General features: G+C 44.2%; 1 protein-coding gene across 2 annotated transcripts in view; it reads left to right on the top strand.

Moving 5' to 3' along the window:
* The first annotated feature begins 1,590 nt into the window (after positions 1-1,590).
* igf2bp1 (insulin like growth factor 2 mRNA binding protein 1) overlaps positions 1,591-17,016 on the top strand; it is a 35,545-nt gene continuing 20,119 nt past the window's right edge. The window contains exons 1-2 of one of the 2 annotated variants that reach the window (XM_023957844.1): positions 1,591-2,167; positions 2,770-2,830. In XM_023957844.1, coding sequence (XP_023813612.1) covers positions 1,978-2,167; positions 2,770-2,830 — 251 coding nt within the window. In that variant the 5' untranslated portion in view covers positions 1,591-1,977. The remainder of the gene's footprint in view (positions 2,168-2,769; positions 2,831-17,016) is intronic. The other variant, XM_023957843.1, reaches the window with a different exon arrangement.

The following is a 17,016-nucleotide window of genomic DNA, read 5'->3' as shown; positions in this document are numbered from 1 at the left end:
GTTCTGAAAGTCGGTTCTCCTGCAGAACCACAACATGGACTGGGTTTCATTGGAATCGTGTTCGCCAACTGAACAGTCACACCTGCCCACAGGTAACTCAGGAGTGCGTCTCAGTGAACAGCTTTACCTGCTGACAAGTGAACCAATAAAAACGCTGCCTCTCCGTGGTGTCATGACTTCATGTGTGTCTGAGACGTCTGTCACATTCTTCTGTTCTGTTTATTAACCACTAAAAACATCAGAAAACTCAAGATGGTCAAAAGAAAAAACTCCATATACTCTACATTAGGATGCAGTTTTACTTCTATAATAGATGAATAAACATTTCACCCTGATGAACTTAGTATGTATTATCATTAAACAACCCTTTTTAAAAGTAATAAACTTTTAACAAACAACTAATGCTAAATGTATCAATATATATATGGGCGTTTTATGTTAACTGATTTAAATACATCCTTTTAGGTGTTGGCTTTCTTTCATCATAGCCTGCATTTAGTTTATTAAGCTAGTTTAGCATGTATGACGTAACTGGAAATGCGTTCGTCATGGATTTGTCAGGTTCCCCATTCAGTTTAAGGCGTTTTTCAGTGAGGAAAACCTCTTTTCTGTCTCGTTTTCTCTACTTTTTGACTTCAATGAACAGCCAAACCACGTGACCTCCTCTGAAATTACGTCACTGGCTCCTTTCATCCAGGCGCGAGGCTCCTCCGCCGCCATGTTAACGCGTTGGTTCCATTTTGTGTTTTGGGGCCATTTTCAAAGCAGCCACGGCCGTGCGGCGCGTGGGCTGCGTGTACGCCGTGATGGCGTGACATGGTAGAAGGCCGCCTCACTCCCGTGAACCTGTCCATGGGGCGTGTTACGGCGCCAAACTCCCTGTACGCTGCACGCGGGGAAGGAAAAGGCCCAAAACCACCCTGAGGAGCGGTTACCTCCTCATCAGGGGGTTAACGGGCTTTCCTTCGCGTGCATTAGGTGGTTCCGGCTCCGGCGTAAACCCAAACGGACCCGGTTCTCCCACCGTGACCTCCAGGATCCACCAGGCCCGAGTTTCAATCACAAAGCGGGAACTGTCGTAACACCGCCATGTTTGTTTGGGGGGACAGCGGGGCGAGGACGGCTCGAGCACCTGTAACCTGCCGACCTCTTCCTCCAAAGGCGTTTCAGAACACCTGGGTCAAGTGTGACGGAACCGTCTGCGACAGTAGAGTGTTTGGGAGTGATACGGCTGACCTTTTGGCTCAGCGGCTTCAAATTTGGGCCTGAAGATCCAAAACTGTGACGTGAATCTACGCGGAGGTGTAATGGAAACATTTGCACCTCCACGAGGATGGTCTCTCCTCGCTTCTGAAAAAAACTGTTACCTGAAAAGAAGGTTCTCGCTCTGAGCTTTAAACCGCTCGAGAGTCTAATCCCGTTTGTGCACGCGCAGCTACCAAAGGGAACGCAATCAAAATACCCATTTATGTTTCAATGACTAACACGCACGCGCCTGTCGGTCACGGGCGGTTGCCCCTCCCCTTCCGGTTCTCTTTACTCCAGATGGACCACGTGGTTTCCTTGCAGGGGAAAAAAACCGATGAAGTCGGCGGAGGGGCGGCGTCAGCCCTCTGCCGACAGATCGCCGAAAGAGGCAGGGAGAGGCGGAGAAAGAGAGGAAAACATCCCCGCCGACCCGCTCCCGCCATACTTCCCCCACTCCTCCACCGTAGAGCCATCATCACCGGCAGGCTGCAGCGCGGCTCCGTTTGTCCTCACCGGATCTACACCCAGCTCCACCTGTTCACGACCACCGTCTCTCTGCTGCGAGGAGACGGAACTTTTTCCGCGCCGGGGTTTCTACTTTTGATTGACAGCAGTCTGACAGGATTTTGACGTTATCACGATTTTTAACAAAGATATTCTCCGTAGTTTAGAATTTTTAGTGTTACCGGACTTGTTTTTCCCTTTTTTTTTCCTTTTCTTTTGGACTTTATGAATTCTTCCGCCATGCATAAGCTGTACATCGGGAATCTAAGCGACGGCGTGACCGCCGAGGACCTGGGGAGGACCTTCGACGAGCACAAGATCCCCTACACCGGACAGTTCCTCATGAAGAACGGCTACGCCTTCGTGGACTGTCCCGACGACCAGTGGGCCATGAAAGCGATCGAGACCTTCTCCGGTGAGTGACCGTGCGTGGAGCGCCTCCGTTCGTCCGGTCAGTGGGAGCCGCGGGCCCCCTGTCCTCGCGGGTTGTGCGTGAACCAACTGAACATAATCCTTCAACTTTTTTGCGGCGGGAGGGTCTGCAGAGCCGTGCGTGCACCGCCGCTGCAATCACACGGGGACCCACGACACCAGGGCTGCACCCACGGAGCGGCGTGGTGACCCCCCCCCTCCCCCTCCCTGAGCTGCCAGATGACCCGCAGAACTGAACTTACTTGCGTGTTTGCAACCAACAGGCCCCACGCAGACCCACACACGCATGCGTCCCTGAGCCGCATTCTCTGCTGGTGTGAAGCGTGCAGAAACACCCGGATTCCACGCACGAGCCCTTCAAATCTAACCCGTTTTTCCTGCGTGGGAGCCCTTTCAGAACGCGCTGCACACCCACGAGCCCCCAGCTTTCCTGCCGATCGGTTTCTACAGACGTGATGAGAAAGTGCCCCCTCCCCCCCACCTCCACGCAGGCCTTCACGGCAGAGGGGGGCTAGCACGCTGCAGCCCGGTTCTAGCACGCTGCAGCCCGGTTCTAACGGCCGCCTCTGGTTCTGTCTGTTCCAGGTAAAGTGGAACTTCAAGGGAAACGTATCGAGGTGGAGCACTCCGTCCCCAAGAAGCAAAGGTAGGGCAGACCCCCCACCCCCCTGTCATGTGTTATGAGGCCCCTGACCCGCCTGCTGAAGGGGGGGTTCCGGTGTCACAGTGACGGTGAGGTCACCAGCGTGACCACTGCCTGTTTTGAATTAGCAGTGATTACGTAAACACGTCTTTTCCACGCTGCCCGCGTGAGGGCAAGTGTGGACCCCAAACTTTTAATTTTACATTTTATTTTAAATTTGTATCTTTCTTTGAAAATAGTGCTTAAGGTACCGTGGAATTTCTCCGGTTCCACGGTGTTGAGACCCACGCTCTGGCGTGAAATAGAAACTGTGGGTTCCTGCTTTCTCTTGGGCCACAGTAGCCGTGGACCGGACCGAGCCCGTTCCAGAACCTCAGCATTCTCGTGGAGGCCGTTCCTTCTGCTCGTAACCTTTGGCACAGATTCGAGATGAGCACCGCGCGCTGCACCGCCATTTGTGCTTCACCGCCGCGCGCGCGGTCTTTCCGCGAGCCCGTTGAGGCTTTTATGTGCTTGTACATTTTTTGGTGAATAAAGGTTGGTTTGAATATTATGTGTGCGCGCGCCCGTGAGCACAGAAAGCGGTGCTAAACGTGAATGCTCGCGTGAAGCATGGGGGGACCGACGTGGCAGTGGGTCACGTGTTACATCTGCTGTGACTTGTTGTGATGGCGCCGGGTCACGCGGGAGGCCCACACCTGCCCCGCACCATTAATACGTTTTAAAGTTCCCCGCGTGCGTGGGGTCAAAAACGCACGTGGAGCTTAACGTATGAAAATGTCAGTCAACGTCAGTCTGGAGAAGCAAAATGGCGAAGCTCGACCCCTCCGAGCGGCGGGGCTTTGTCTGTGAAGATGGCCCCCGCGCTTTGACTCGCGAGGTCGTGGTAGCCGCGTGGGCAGCCCCGCAGGAGACATTACTCCGGAATATTTGGGGTTTTTGTTCAGGCAGAACTGAACTGCGTCCCCGTTGTCTCACGCGAGGAAAACGTTTCCTTTCCATGGTGGCGTTGGCTACTGCTGCAATGCATTGTGGGGCCCACGGTGACACACCCTTTTATTTAGAAGGTAAATTTAAATAAATTTAAAAAACTGAATTGTGTTTGGATTTTTCCGGGTGTAATACAGCTGCGTGGCTTTCAGGTTGTGTGGATTTTTTTCCTGTGGATTTGAGGTTTTTGCTGCAGGGATCCACCTGAGACGCTGGTCGACCCGCTGTGAACGGTCCTGTCCCTCAGCTGATCCTGCAGTGTTTGTAGTTGTTGTCTTTTTGTGCACACATTCCTACATTGAGTGAGTGAATTTCCTGAGCCGTTGTCGGTGTCATTAGCGGTTCTGGTTCTGTGTGTAAATGGAGGATTCGGTCCGTGTTTGGACCAGAGCTCCAGGCTCGGGTCAGGGATCCAGAACTGCTGTTTCTGTTGAGCAGTTCCTGAAAATGGAGCCGAGTGTGTGTGCACGTTGTGTGTGTGTGTGTGTTACTGGTGGGGGCGTTTCAGAGGAGCCAGCCTCGCCGATGGGGGAGGGGTCGTTTTCTCTTTCTGCAGAATAAAGGTTGAATCTGCTCTTTCTGCCATCAGGACTCCACACTATCAGCTTCAAGTGGGCGGGGCCAACCCCGACCTTTGACCCCTGGCCATGCTTTCTGCCTGCCGTTGGGGGTGGGGGTAGTTGGCTTATTGTGTGGAAAACTGCATGCAGGAATGTGGATGTAGAATGAGGGAAGGGGTCTGTGTGTGGAAAGGGGGCGGAGCCTCAGAGGAGAAGCATATAGGATCCATAGTGGCGCTTAGGAACGTTTCATTCTTAAATAACCTTTGAGGTATTATTATTTTTTTCAATGAAGCACATACGTGTGATGCTTTTCGTCCACTGACATGTTCTATAGCACGTTTAACACAAAAGATAAATACGGGGAAGCTCCAGCAGGTCCAGACGTGAGGAAACGCGTGAAGAGCTCGGCTGTTTGGGTTCAGGAGGTGACGGTTTTAACGGAGATGGAAGGGCGCCACGCGTGGTCGTGGTCCACCACGCCCCCACAGCGTAGGTCAATAGATCAGAACGGCGAGGAGGACATTGATGTTCCCACCTGTGGCGGTGAAAACATCAGAGGAATTTAAAAACACACCGTGGAAAAATAAAACTAAACTAAAGATTACAAATGGAGCCTTTGACAGATTATATATTTATTTTCAGAATTCCTCATAATTATTTCCACTTTGTGATGCAAAGGTTTGAAATTATTAGATAAATCTGTTGAGAAATTATAAAAATAATAAAAGCTGAAAGTTTTTTTTGGTGTTTCATTGGTTCAGGCTGGTTTACATCTGAGCCAGATTTAGAACCGGGTCAGTCGATCCAGCGGTTCTGCTGTCCTGTTCTTCAGCGTTCTGTGAGGAATAGAAACTGCTTTTATTTTTCTGTTTTTCATGGCTTTGGAGTTCTTACACACTAAGTCTGGGTCATTGTCAAAGTGTCTTTAATATAGACGGACCCGTGTTCGTGGTTCTGATGTGTTGGTGCCGGATCGCCTCTTATCCCTGTAAACCGCCGTGGGTCCGATGTTTGGTTCTGCTGGCAGGTCCGGCTCTGCCTGGATCTCCTCAGTGGCTGAGCGGGGTGGGGGGAGGGGCGTGGACACCCAGGGGGTGTGACCAATCCTGTGGCAGCGGCGCCTGTGACTGGTTGCTGGGCGCTGCCTCGAAGCAGCCGATTGGTCCTCTCTCTCTTGCTCCCAGCAGGCCCCGCCCCCCTCTGTGGTGGTGTGTGTCCTTTTCTGGAACACAGCCTCCGTTTCTCCTGCTCTCTTCCCTCCCTTGGCGAGCCGCCACCCTCCCCACACCGACCCAGCATTTCCACGGAGCGCGGCGGCGTGCTCAGATTACTCCAGGACTGAAGCAGAAGAGCTGAGCACAATGGAGAACTCCTGTTGGACTAAGACTCAGGATCTTCGGACAGCGACTGAAAAAGCTGATTCCTCTCTGATCCGCTGTTTGCGGACGGCGTGGGCGACCGGCGGACGGCGTGGGCGACTCGCGTCTGCCTCTTAGGCTTCAACCGTTTTCTGGTTGGGATGGATGTTCCGCCTGCGGCACGTCGGCGGTCCTGACAGTCCCATGGAAGTGACGTTTTATAGAAGACATAAAGAGTTGATGCGTCCTACAGACGTTTGACGTTTCCTTAGTAAATTCTGAAGGAATCTCTTTTCTGTTTTACTAAAATTGTCCAAAATAATTCTGGAGTTGGAGTTTAACTCTTCCCCTCCTGTTGCGGCTTTTAATGCAAACAGCTGTTTTAACAAAAACCAAATTAAACCTAAATTAAAGTTGGATATTATACTAAGGAATAAAAGTTTAATAGTTTTGTTTTTTAGCAAAATATTCCATTTTTTTGTTCCTTAACCGTTTTTTCTGTTTCATTGGGTGGTGGGTGTTGGTTTTGGGTGGAAGCGTCCTCCTCCTGGGAGTGTGGTTCTGGCAGACAGAACCAGGAGTGGGTCAAAGCCCGGCCCAGGTGCTGATCGGAACAGCTTAACCGGTTTGGGTCCTGGTGAATGTGAACATGGTGTAAATTCTGGCGTTCGGATGGGCCGTTAAGGTTTCCTGCGGGTGAACGCGCCTGCTGCAGGCCAGAGGGGTCTGCTCTGACTCCGCCCACTTTTACAGAATTTAATCCAGTCAGTGGTGAGAATAAACAGTCAGCATCTTTTAAGAAAAAACCTCTGTTTTGGGAAGTGGGGAGAAAATGTCCTTGCAGACGGAAATCTTTCCATTTCCGGCGTTCAGCGGCGGAATTTGGCTTTTCAAACTTTAGGTTTGGTGGAATGTGAGTAAAACCGGATTAGCCGTCCGAACATGCGAGCATATCGCTGCAGGGATGCTTAGAGTTCTCTGTTCTGGCTGTTGTTGAACGTTTCCCCCTGATCCTGGAGCTTGGATCTCTGGGGTTCTTGGTTTAAGCTAGCTGGGCTCAAACCGGTCTTCCAGAGTCCAAAGAAAGCCGGCGGCGCCGAGAACTGCAGAAGTCATGAAGACGAGCAGCGTGGGAGGAGAGATTTGGAGGAAGGAAGTGATGACAAAGAGCCATTGTTCCCGAGAGGAAGGAAGACGAGGAGGACGGGAAGCGAGCATGGTTGGATGGGTGGCAGAAACGGGGGCCTGTCTCTTTAAGAAGCCCTCCTGGGCGCCCCTCCTCCACCGCGCCGCTCCGATTGTTCCTCTGAAGCGGCCGTCCGTCGACTGCTCTTACCCTCAACACAAACACGGCGTGCACGCGCACATCTGGGGGTGTGCGAGGCGCACACACAGGCTTGGGGGGGGGGGAGGGGCGTGGCAGCAATGGGATGAAGACAAAGAGAGGAGGGTGGAGGCTTGTTGGTTGGGGCCCAAGAGTTCCTGTGTGTGCGTGCGCACACGGCCATGGAGATCTCGTTAAAATGTGATTTTAGTCATGTAGAAACACCCCCCCCCCACACACACACACACACACATGGCCCACGGTATTGGGTTGGGGGGTCAACAGGACCCCCCTCCTGCCTGGCTGCACTTCCTGTCTGTCCCTCATCATCATCATGTTTGAGTTTCAGTCCTTCTCTCTCAGAAGCGCTGCTGGTTAGTTGCCCTGCTGCCGTCTCCATGGCAACAGCTGTTGAGCGTGGCGCTGCTCCTGACAAGGTGATGGAAACAGAAATCTTTATTTTCCTGCCCTGTAAAAAAATCAACAAGGCGATCAACTCCCCGCCTTTCCGGCGCTGAGGTCCGGTCCAGCAAAGCAAGCGAACCCGAACCCGAACTTTAGAGGGATTCCTTCAGGGGACAATCGAGTCCGAATTCCCTCCATAACCCTTAAATAAAATTATGATCCAGTGTCCTGGGTTTTAAATGCAATTCAGGCGCCATGATGACTTTTTTTTTTTTTGTAAACGGGCAAAATGTCACAAATTTGGAAACTGATTAAATATGAAATGAATTATTGTTGGATCTGCTGTTCTGATGATGGAAATCTTAATGGTCTAAAACACGCGTGTCAAACTCGAGGCCCGGGGGCCAAATGTGCCCCTCCATGTCATTTTATGTGGCCCACGAGAGCATATAAGTGTTTAATTTCTTAAAATAAAAAATAGAAATTGGTGTGCATTTATTCAAGTCTAGGGGGAATTGGATTTGAAATATGGGATTGGGCAGCTATGCATTAAACACTGTCCATAGAACCTAACATAACAGAATCAAGTTTAAAAGGATTTAAACATAGGATTAAACATATGTTTTCTATGCACTTTAAAAAGTTATAATAAATAAATGAGTTATGTAACATTAAAGAGTAGTTTTGTTTATTTTTCATCACATTTAGTTACATGTTTAAGTTCTATCTGGCCCTTTGAGGACAACCACTGATGTGGCCCTCTGTGAAAATGAGTTTCACACCCCTGCTTTAAAAGAATAAACAAAAATTTAAAGATATTTTCTTTGACAAAAACTGTGAGAGTAGTTTAGAAGTAGTGGAGTATGGAAGTAACTGGAATCCAGCCTTGGATTGTAGACTCTAGCTCTAGAAAACGGTGAATGGACTATTCGATGCACCTCTTGGCGAGCAGTGAAGGACTTGGGACATGGTGTTAGAGTTTGGGTTAATTCTGGAAAAAATATGTTTTATGATAAACTCTAAATTCTTTGAGTAAAAATATTTGATCTGTAAAAATAGATAATTTTACTGTTTAAAAAATCAAATATTTGCCCGCAGGGAAAAAGCTAATTAACAAAATAATGAGGAGCCACCGTTGGGAGTAACCATAGGGATACCTGTACATGCAAACGATTACTCCCTTAAAGTACTGATTACTAATTGATAAATGGGAAAACCAAAGTTTAGGTGTCATTTGCACGTCAAAGTTGTTACCTGGCCAGGTGTTTTTAGGATAACAAATAAGAAAATCACCGATAAGAAATGACGAGTAACGAGTATCTGCATTGAAAAGTGTATTATTATGGGATTGAATGGAGGAGGAGCCTTAAGGAGCTAACGGCTGATGCAGTGTATCGTGGGAAATTGGTGAAAACCATTGAGTGTCAGGATATCAGCTGTGTTCATCCAGACAGGTGGAAAGACTTTTTATATTTGTCTTTATTTAATTCTTATTTAGGACCATCATAAAAAAAAGACTTTATTAATGTTTACTTTTGCTTTTGTGGTGAAAATAGTGTATCTGGGTTTTAAAAAATGCGGTGAAACAGTCAGACATGCTTTTCTGTTAGATAGAAAGCCAGTCTCCTCTGATGGTATTGATCATAGGATATTGATGGCATGGATGACAATCTAAAGTAGAAATCTGCAAACTTTATGGTCCAGAGAATTTTTTTTGGCTTTGTTCCTTTGCTTACAGGAAATGTGGAGATTAAAGTCGAAATACATTTAACGCGCAAAGTTCACTGTTTATTGGAGCCTAGCTTGAACATTTGAATGTTCGACTTTAGTCTCGTAGATTTTAAAGTTTTTTTTCTCGTAAATGTACAAACATGAAATATGGTAATTTAGCTTACTTTTTTTAAGGCTCTTATGGTATCGATGATAATGATGGTAATTTTTTTATGCTTTTGGGTTTAAACTTATTTAGCCATTTCAAGGAAGCATTTAGCATAAAACAAGATTTTAAACTCCCTTATAAATAAGTACAAACACCACATACTACAATTAATTTTTTAGGAAATTGAAAGATGAAATACATTATATTATATTTATATGCTTTATGTATATATATATATATATATATATATATATAGATATATATATCTTTAAAAATTGTCCATAGTTCATGGTGGGTAAACCCAATAAAAATATTTGTGTTTTTTCACAAATCTTATTTTTCTGTTTTAAAACAAATCTGTTTATAAATATAAATAAAATTCAAACCCCTAGAAAAATCCTTCCTGGGGGGGCTCTTTGGTACTAAAACCTTTATGAGGCCCTAAAACTCCATTGTTCGTGGAAGATGCAAAGAGATCAGGTGTTTTACCTTGAAGAGCTCCACAAAGGTGTCGTCAAACTACACAGAGCTGGTCTTCTGGTGATGATAAATGTTTTATATTTGAGAAAATAAATCAAGCACACCCGACCGTTTCTCGTGGGACACAGGTCTAAAACAGAGATTTTCAACCAGTGTGTGGTGGGAAATGAACATTTTCCATCTCCAGGATTTCAGCTCTGTGTTCATCCAGACAGGCTCTGATAAAACACTGAGTAGTTAGGAATAGAAAAGAACATAAAATACTTTTGTCTTTGTGTTTATTTGATTCTATTAAAGACTCTTTAATAAGAATGACAGTACCCTGATTTAGCTGCAGCTTCAGCTCTGTTTTAGGAAAAGTCCCCGCCCCTTTAACTGTCTCCACCAATCATTCTTGGAGGATTAATCACATGTCATCAGTCTGACCAATCAAAAGTGGTTAAAGTCTTCACTTCCTTGTTCTGATTCTGCTCATAAAGTCGCTCAGTTCTAACAGAAATACCAGCTAAAGCTCGTCTTTAGCGGTGTAGCTTTCCACAGAATCCGGTGTCAGACCGTGGAACAAGAGAACAAAACAATGAAGATCGGAGAAGAGAGTCTGTCTGCCATCACGACATATCCCATGATGCATTGTGTTAAAGTGAAAGCATTTCTGCGCTATACTGAGTCTTCCCTGTGAAAACCTCTGTGAAACGTCTTAAACCACAACGAATAAACATCCAACAGTTTTTCAATCTTCTTGATGAAATCAGAGGTCAGAGGTCAACAGTTTAGTTCTCCTTCCAGGTTTGTGTTTCTTAACAGCCAAACATCCCAGAGTTTGGTCCAAGTCGTCTTTACAACTATAACACTTTTCTAAGAACCTCTGGATTATTTTAGATGTTAAATTTAAGAAGAAGAAATAATAACATTTAAGAAACAGGATAAGGGTGAAACAGACACATAGTATATTGAAACAATTTCATCATCTAAAAAGAAAACATTTTTGTTAAAGTTTTCATAGAATTCATTTTTGATTAAGACAAAAAAAAACTGATAAAACTTCAACATGTTCACTTTTAGTGTCGCTACAGAAAACAAATATAATGTTAGTTTTTCTGTGTCAAATTTATCAAACATGTTGTGATCATATTGTTCAAAAATTCGTTTCCTTAGCACCATCATAAAAAAAATTTAGAAAGATTTTTTTGTTTTTTGTGAGGTTACATAAAGTTGAATGTTAATAAACTGGAAAAACAACTACCAGCGTAAAATGTTAAATAATTTAGTTGAAAATTATTACAGAAAACTAACTCAACTTTATTACATCTTTTAGAAAGAACAGCTGCGACTTCCAGCTTTTTCTGTCACAACTATCACCAAAATGCAGGTGAGATTGGAGGGACTGTCCTTCAGTACAGACTATGAGTTTCTCCTTTGTTCATTTTTGGATGCCGGTGTGCCGCGGCAGTTTGGTCAAGGAGAAAGTGTTCCTTGGCTCAAAAAAGGGTTAAAAAACACTGGTCTAATAGACGATGTAGTTCGGTCCAGTGTCCTGGATTTTAACGTAATCTTGTTCAAACGCAATGCATTATGGTCTATATGCGCAATTCTAGTGAGTATTGATGCAAACTTGTTTGTTTTTTTGTGTGGAGATTTTGGAATTGGAAATTCAGAAACCCCCCCCAAAGTTGGCAAACACCTGAGGTCTGGAACCTGAGGCTTCAGGGCTCGGACCGTATATAGAGACGGACGCAGCCGGACGTGACGTCACCCGTAGAAAACGCCTTACGTCCGGCTCCAGCCAATGGACCCTGTGGTCTGCATCCAACCAAGCGATTGGTCTGACAGAGAAAAAAAGAGGATTATCAAGAAGATTTAAATAAAAAAAGGACCAGATCCAGAATGAGTAACAGCTGTTTATGTCTCTCCAGAAGTCTGCGGGATTTTGGCTTCTTGGAGCCACTTCCTGTTTGGAACGCCAGGAGGGCGGAGTCACTCAGTCTAGTTAATATTTGCAGTCGAGGCCTCAGAGCCACAGACGGCTCCATGGTGACTCTGGTAAAAGACAAATTAAAAGGTTTTAACTTTAAAGATCAACTGTAAAGTAAAGTAAACTTTATTCCGGTCATTCCTGCGTCACACCATCAGTTTTTATGACCGGTCGCCGTAATTCTGCGACATCAGTCCTCTGTAGTTTAACAAAGTCGTATCTAAAACAGAAAAATCATTTGAGGCCTGTACCAGAATTTAGACAAATGGATTTTCTATTTTGGAACCAATTCTTAGGATTTAAAAAACACCTTATGGTTTGAAAAATATGTTGGAGGTCACTTAAATAGTTTGGTTTTAATTGTATTAAATTTAACTTAAATTTTTTTTCAACTGTGTTGTAAAAAATGCGCCACAAATGATATATTTTTATTATCACTGCTCACGACCTCCTAGGACGAGGACCACTGGGTGTCTTTTATTTTGAAAGGAAGTCATTTGTTAACAGTTATAAACTATTTCATAGTTTGAAACTGTTAACATTTTCTTTTTACGTCTTATTAAAGCAAACAGAGAGGGCTCATTTCAATGTGTCCTGACAGGAACATGAATGCAGAGCAGCATTTTCCAGACTTTGTGGTTCCTTCTGGCTCGTCGGTGAGAATAGACCCGGAGGAGCAGATCTGCTGTGGTTCTGCTCAGACGGGTTCTGGTGTGGCTCTTCTGGGTTCCTCTGGTAGAACCTGAACAGAGGGTTTCCTCTTGAAACGCGATGACGGTGCAGGTTTAAATCTCCTTCACGCTTTCAGGAGAACTCTGGTGTTTCTATCGTCTCTCCTTCGACCGCCGAAGATCCTCGCCGCTTTCAGATGAAGTCATTGCAGCGTTGTGTTTTCCAAGGCCTGCTGTTCATCTGTGCGTGTGTGTGCATGTGTGTGTGTGTGTGTGGAGCGGCCAGCAGACCTGAATTCTTGACATTTTTTCAGCAGAGCTCAGACTGAAGCTGAGGGAACCTTGAGGACGCCCTGGCGTCTCATTGGCCGGCGGCGGCTTCACGCTGCGCTCTGATTTGCTGTCGGGACGCTGTTGTTTCTGTTTCACGTGTGGATCCGGTCTTGTTGCACGCCGTCTGTGTCATCGTGGTGCTCCTCCTCGAGGACCTTTGCGCCGTTGACCGTGAACGTGCCCCCAGCGGCATGCTGGGTAATTCCCACGTAGACCTGTCAGTCAAAGGTGTGACGGTATGCAGCTGCTTTAAGGTGAAAAAAATACATTCAAGTCTAAAAACCTCCAACTAGAAAATCACTAAATAGTAGTAAAATAATTTTATTAGATTATTATAAAATAACATCGTTAAAACAAAAATTACAGTGAAATTTGAGGGTTTTTTAAATCCTTAAATCGAGTATTTTTTTATTGTTTAAAGTAATGAGCTAATAGAGTTGGACTCATTTTAATCCTATTTTCCTTGTTTCTAGATCCTCTGAAAGAGGATTATAAAGGTGTAGAACAAAGAAGTTCAAACTACTTAAATATTGATGGTTAAATAGTGTATTTTATGTATTTTTGTTATATATTTTATTTTCCTGAAGACCAAAAAGTAATGCAGACAAAATGAAATAAATCCTTGTAGCAGCTTTCATTTGCTAAAATTGATTTTAATGTCTTTATCTTAAATCTATCTTATGTTCTGTAAATAAAAATTCATGTCTGCATTAGTTTATTATTTTAAGTTAAAATATTTATGAAAATATAAACTCTTGTTTTTTTTAAATGAAACTATTTCTGTTGTTCTGATGTCACGCTGTGTGCTAGAACCAAACTATAGAGATTCATTTTTCATTCTTTAAGCCTCAAATCTGACAATCAAGCAACAAAAATGTATGTTTATTTATTAATTTAATTTTTTATGCTTTTTGTTGTATTTAAGCTTCTGTTTTAAGGAGGCAAAAAGCTTAAAACAAGATTTTAAATATAAATGCAAACACCAAAAAAATACTTTACAGGAATTTCCAGGAAATTGAAAGATGAATTACATTATTTATATGTATGTATATGTATATATATATATATATATATATATTTAAATATCTGTAAATATATTTAAATATCTGTAAATATATATTTGTATTTTTTCATGACTCTTATTTTTCTGTTTAAAAAAAATTGCTGTAGCGGTTTAAATGTATTTTTTTATTTATCAATATAAATACAATTAAAACCCCTAGAAAAATAAAAATCCTTCCTGGGGGGCTCTTTGGTCCCAAAAACTTTTGTGAGTCCCTAAAACATGAGGGAAGGCGGGTCTTTCTAGGGCGGGGGCGTGTCTTAAGCTATTAAATGAACTGTTTATTAATCATTTTATTGCAATGGAATAGAAAACAAAGACGTTTTTACCAAAGTTCTGTCCGTTTTAAGTACCTTTCATTCCCGGCTAGCTTGCGGTCGTTAGCGCGTGTCGTCTGGTGGTTCCACGCTTCATGTTTTACTCAAAATGTCAATGTCTTCTTGTCGTGGCTTTTCTTTTTCATTTACTGTTGACATTTTAACATTGAACTAGAAAGCATCACAGGAGGATTGTGCGACTGTGTTGCCCCTTGCACAACGGTTTAAAACACAACTTGTCCAACAACAATCCACATATCGAACATGCAGTTTGTGGAAAATGCTGGGGGCCGCGTATGACAGGAGCCTGCGGGCTGGTAGAAGTCTGACCACGGGCCGGACTTTGGACGTGCTTGTCGTAGAAAATCTGTGTGGGCATAAAGAAATGAAACATCCCTAATTTAAAAACTTAATTTATTTGTTTTTGGTTTTGTTTGGGTCACAGAAACATTTGTTTTGTCGAGGCTCGTGATGCCGGCTTCCATCAGAGGAATTTTCCGAAGGAAACGCTAAAATGTTCCTCGGGGTTCTCCGTACAGCAGTGGTTGGTTCTCCTACGGTGGGTCAGGAAGCTCAAAAAAGTATTTAACGTCAAACACAAGTTTGTTTGGAGATGAATCTGGTTGGTGTTTGTTGACGGATGGAGCCAAAATGTTTAAACTTTTTATGATTTTACTAATGAAGTAACGACAAACGTTTATCTATTTTGAAAGTTTTCGCTCGAAGCTTTTTGGAAAATTGGGACATTTTTGGTTTGAATAAATGTAAAAGTTTTGAACTTTAATCCAAAGCGGCACATCATCTGCAAAAGAGAAACACTTAAGAACGGAGCTTCAGATTGAAAAGTTCGGACTCATAATTGTTTTTCTGAGTATTTCTACTTTCCAAATGGTTTTGATTAAGAAAGAGAAAAAAGTTTTTAGTTGTTTTACGTACAAACCACAATCTTTGGGGCTGATGTTGCTACCATTTTTGTTGCACCGCTAATGTTAGCTTGAGGGTTGGAGAAGGGCTTGAAGCTAGAAGTAGAGACCCAAAGCGATGACGGGAAGTGCGGCCGGGCTTACTGCGCACCAACAGTCTCGTCCACAACTCAGAGGTGAATTTCTAATATGCTCCAGCCGCTTTGCAGAAACTGTCCTGGAAAACGACTGCGGCTTTTAGATTTTAGCTCAAAACGGCGTCATCCTAATGAAAAGAGCAGCGGGAACGCCGTGGAAACGGGTCAGAAGATGATCGGAGCGGGACTTTGAATTCACCATGATCATGGGAGAGGGACTCGGCGGGTTTTGGGGTCAGAACCTGAGACGGTGCGACACTTTTGGAACCACCGAGTCCATCAAAACGGCCTGCAGGACGCCTGTGTGTTGATTGTGTGTGTGCGTGCACGAGGCCTGTTGCTCGCATCAGGAATGCAGCTTTCCGGACCTGGAATGTTGGGAAAAGCGGCGTTCTGGTGCTGCGGTCAGCATGTGGTCATCTCTGCGGAACACGGACAAGGGCGCCGCCCCTCACGCCTGTAAGCAGGAGCTCTCTGAAGCCGGGTTCGGGTTTCAGGTCCAGACGCTCCTTCCTCCTCCTCCTCCTCCTCCAGCTGAGCGGCTCTCCATGTCGGCCCCCGTGACTCCGCCGAGGAGTCAAAATGGAGGCCGGGCCTGCTGGTCACATGTCTGCTCACAGGCGTGTGTGCACGAGCAAACATGCATGAGAAGGGGCCCCCTCCCCCAGCTGGAAAGTGTGTCAGTTCTCCCTCCCCCTCTGAAGGGGGTGTGCCGTATCACAGCCTGGCTCCCATGATGGGGGGGGGGTGTCACCTGAAGGAGGAGAAGAGCTCCTGGAGCTGGGGGAGGATCTGTGAAGGCAGTCTGGGATTTGAACCCTTCACCTCCAAACCGGCCTTTTGGGTCACGCTTTTGTGTTTTTAAACGACGACAACAAATACAAAGTTTCTGCCAACGAACACGTAGGAATGAGGAAAAACACTGTGGTCATGTGACAAAACACAATAAATCCCAACACGTTACCGTAAACACGCTGCACGGGTGCAACCATTTGGTTTATTATCCATCACAGAGTATAGTAAGTAAGTTAAAAATACTACATAAAACATGACCATCCATACGTTATGCTGTTGAATCTTGGACTTTTTAAAAAAAATGTATAAACTTTGAAGAAAGTGAAATAAACTTGTTTATTTTAGCAATAGAAGTTTTTTATTTCCTTGTTTTTAGAATTTTCATTAGTCAAAAACACTTGATGTGTCTTAAACTATTAAAATGACTTAACCGTTTAGTAAAGATTATTTAAATCTCACAAAACTAAAGAGGTTCACTCCCCTGTTTTCCCTGTAATTATAAGTAGTTTCAAAGTTTTTTTTTTTTAAAAAAATTACTTAATTTAAAATGTAGACTTGATAAAAATGTAAATGTACATACTTCCATGGAAAATGGTCACACAGCTGATGAATTATCTGAAAAACAGGAAGTTGAAATGAAAGAACCTTTTCTTTCTTTTTAAAGTGTTTTTTGTCTTTAACTCTAATAGATCTTTTTTTCTTTCCCTCCTGCTTCCACTGCTGAACATGTGAGAACTGCAGGCAGCTTTGTCTACATGTCTGGAAATTTCCACACGTCATGCAATCATTTCAGTCTGAAGTCTGAATCATAATTAAATATTTTTGCTGACATTTTAACTGATGTTGCTCCGTTTTCCTTTATTAAATAATTATTATATTAAATAATTGTTAATAAAAATACATAACAATGTTTTTGAAGTCCCAGTTAAAGCTGTGGATGTGAATGGATTTAGAAAACTGTTTTTGTCTCAGTTTCACA

This window comes from Oryzias latipes, chromosome 8 (genome assembly GCF_002234675.1).
Source record: "Oryzias latipes chromosome 8, ASM223467v1".
NCBI classification, from domain to species: domain Eukaryota; kingdom Metazoa; phylum Chordata; class Actinopteri; order Beloniformes; family Adrianichthyidae; genus Oryzias; species Oryzias latipes.
The sequence above is the reverse complement of the archived record's forward strand: the minus strand, read 5'-3'. Positions and strand labels throughout refer to the sequence as shown.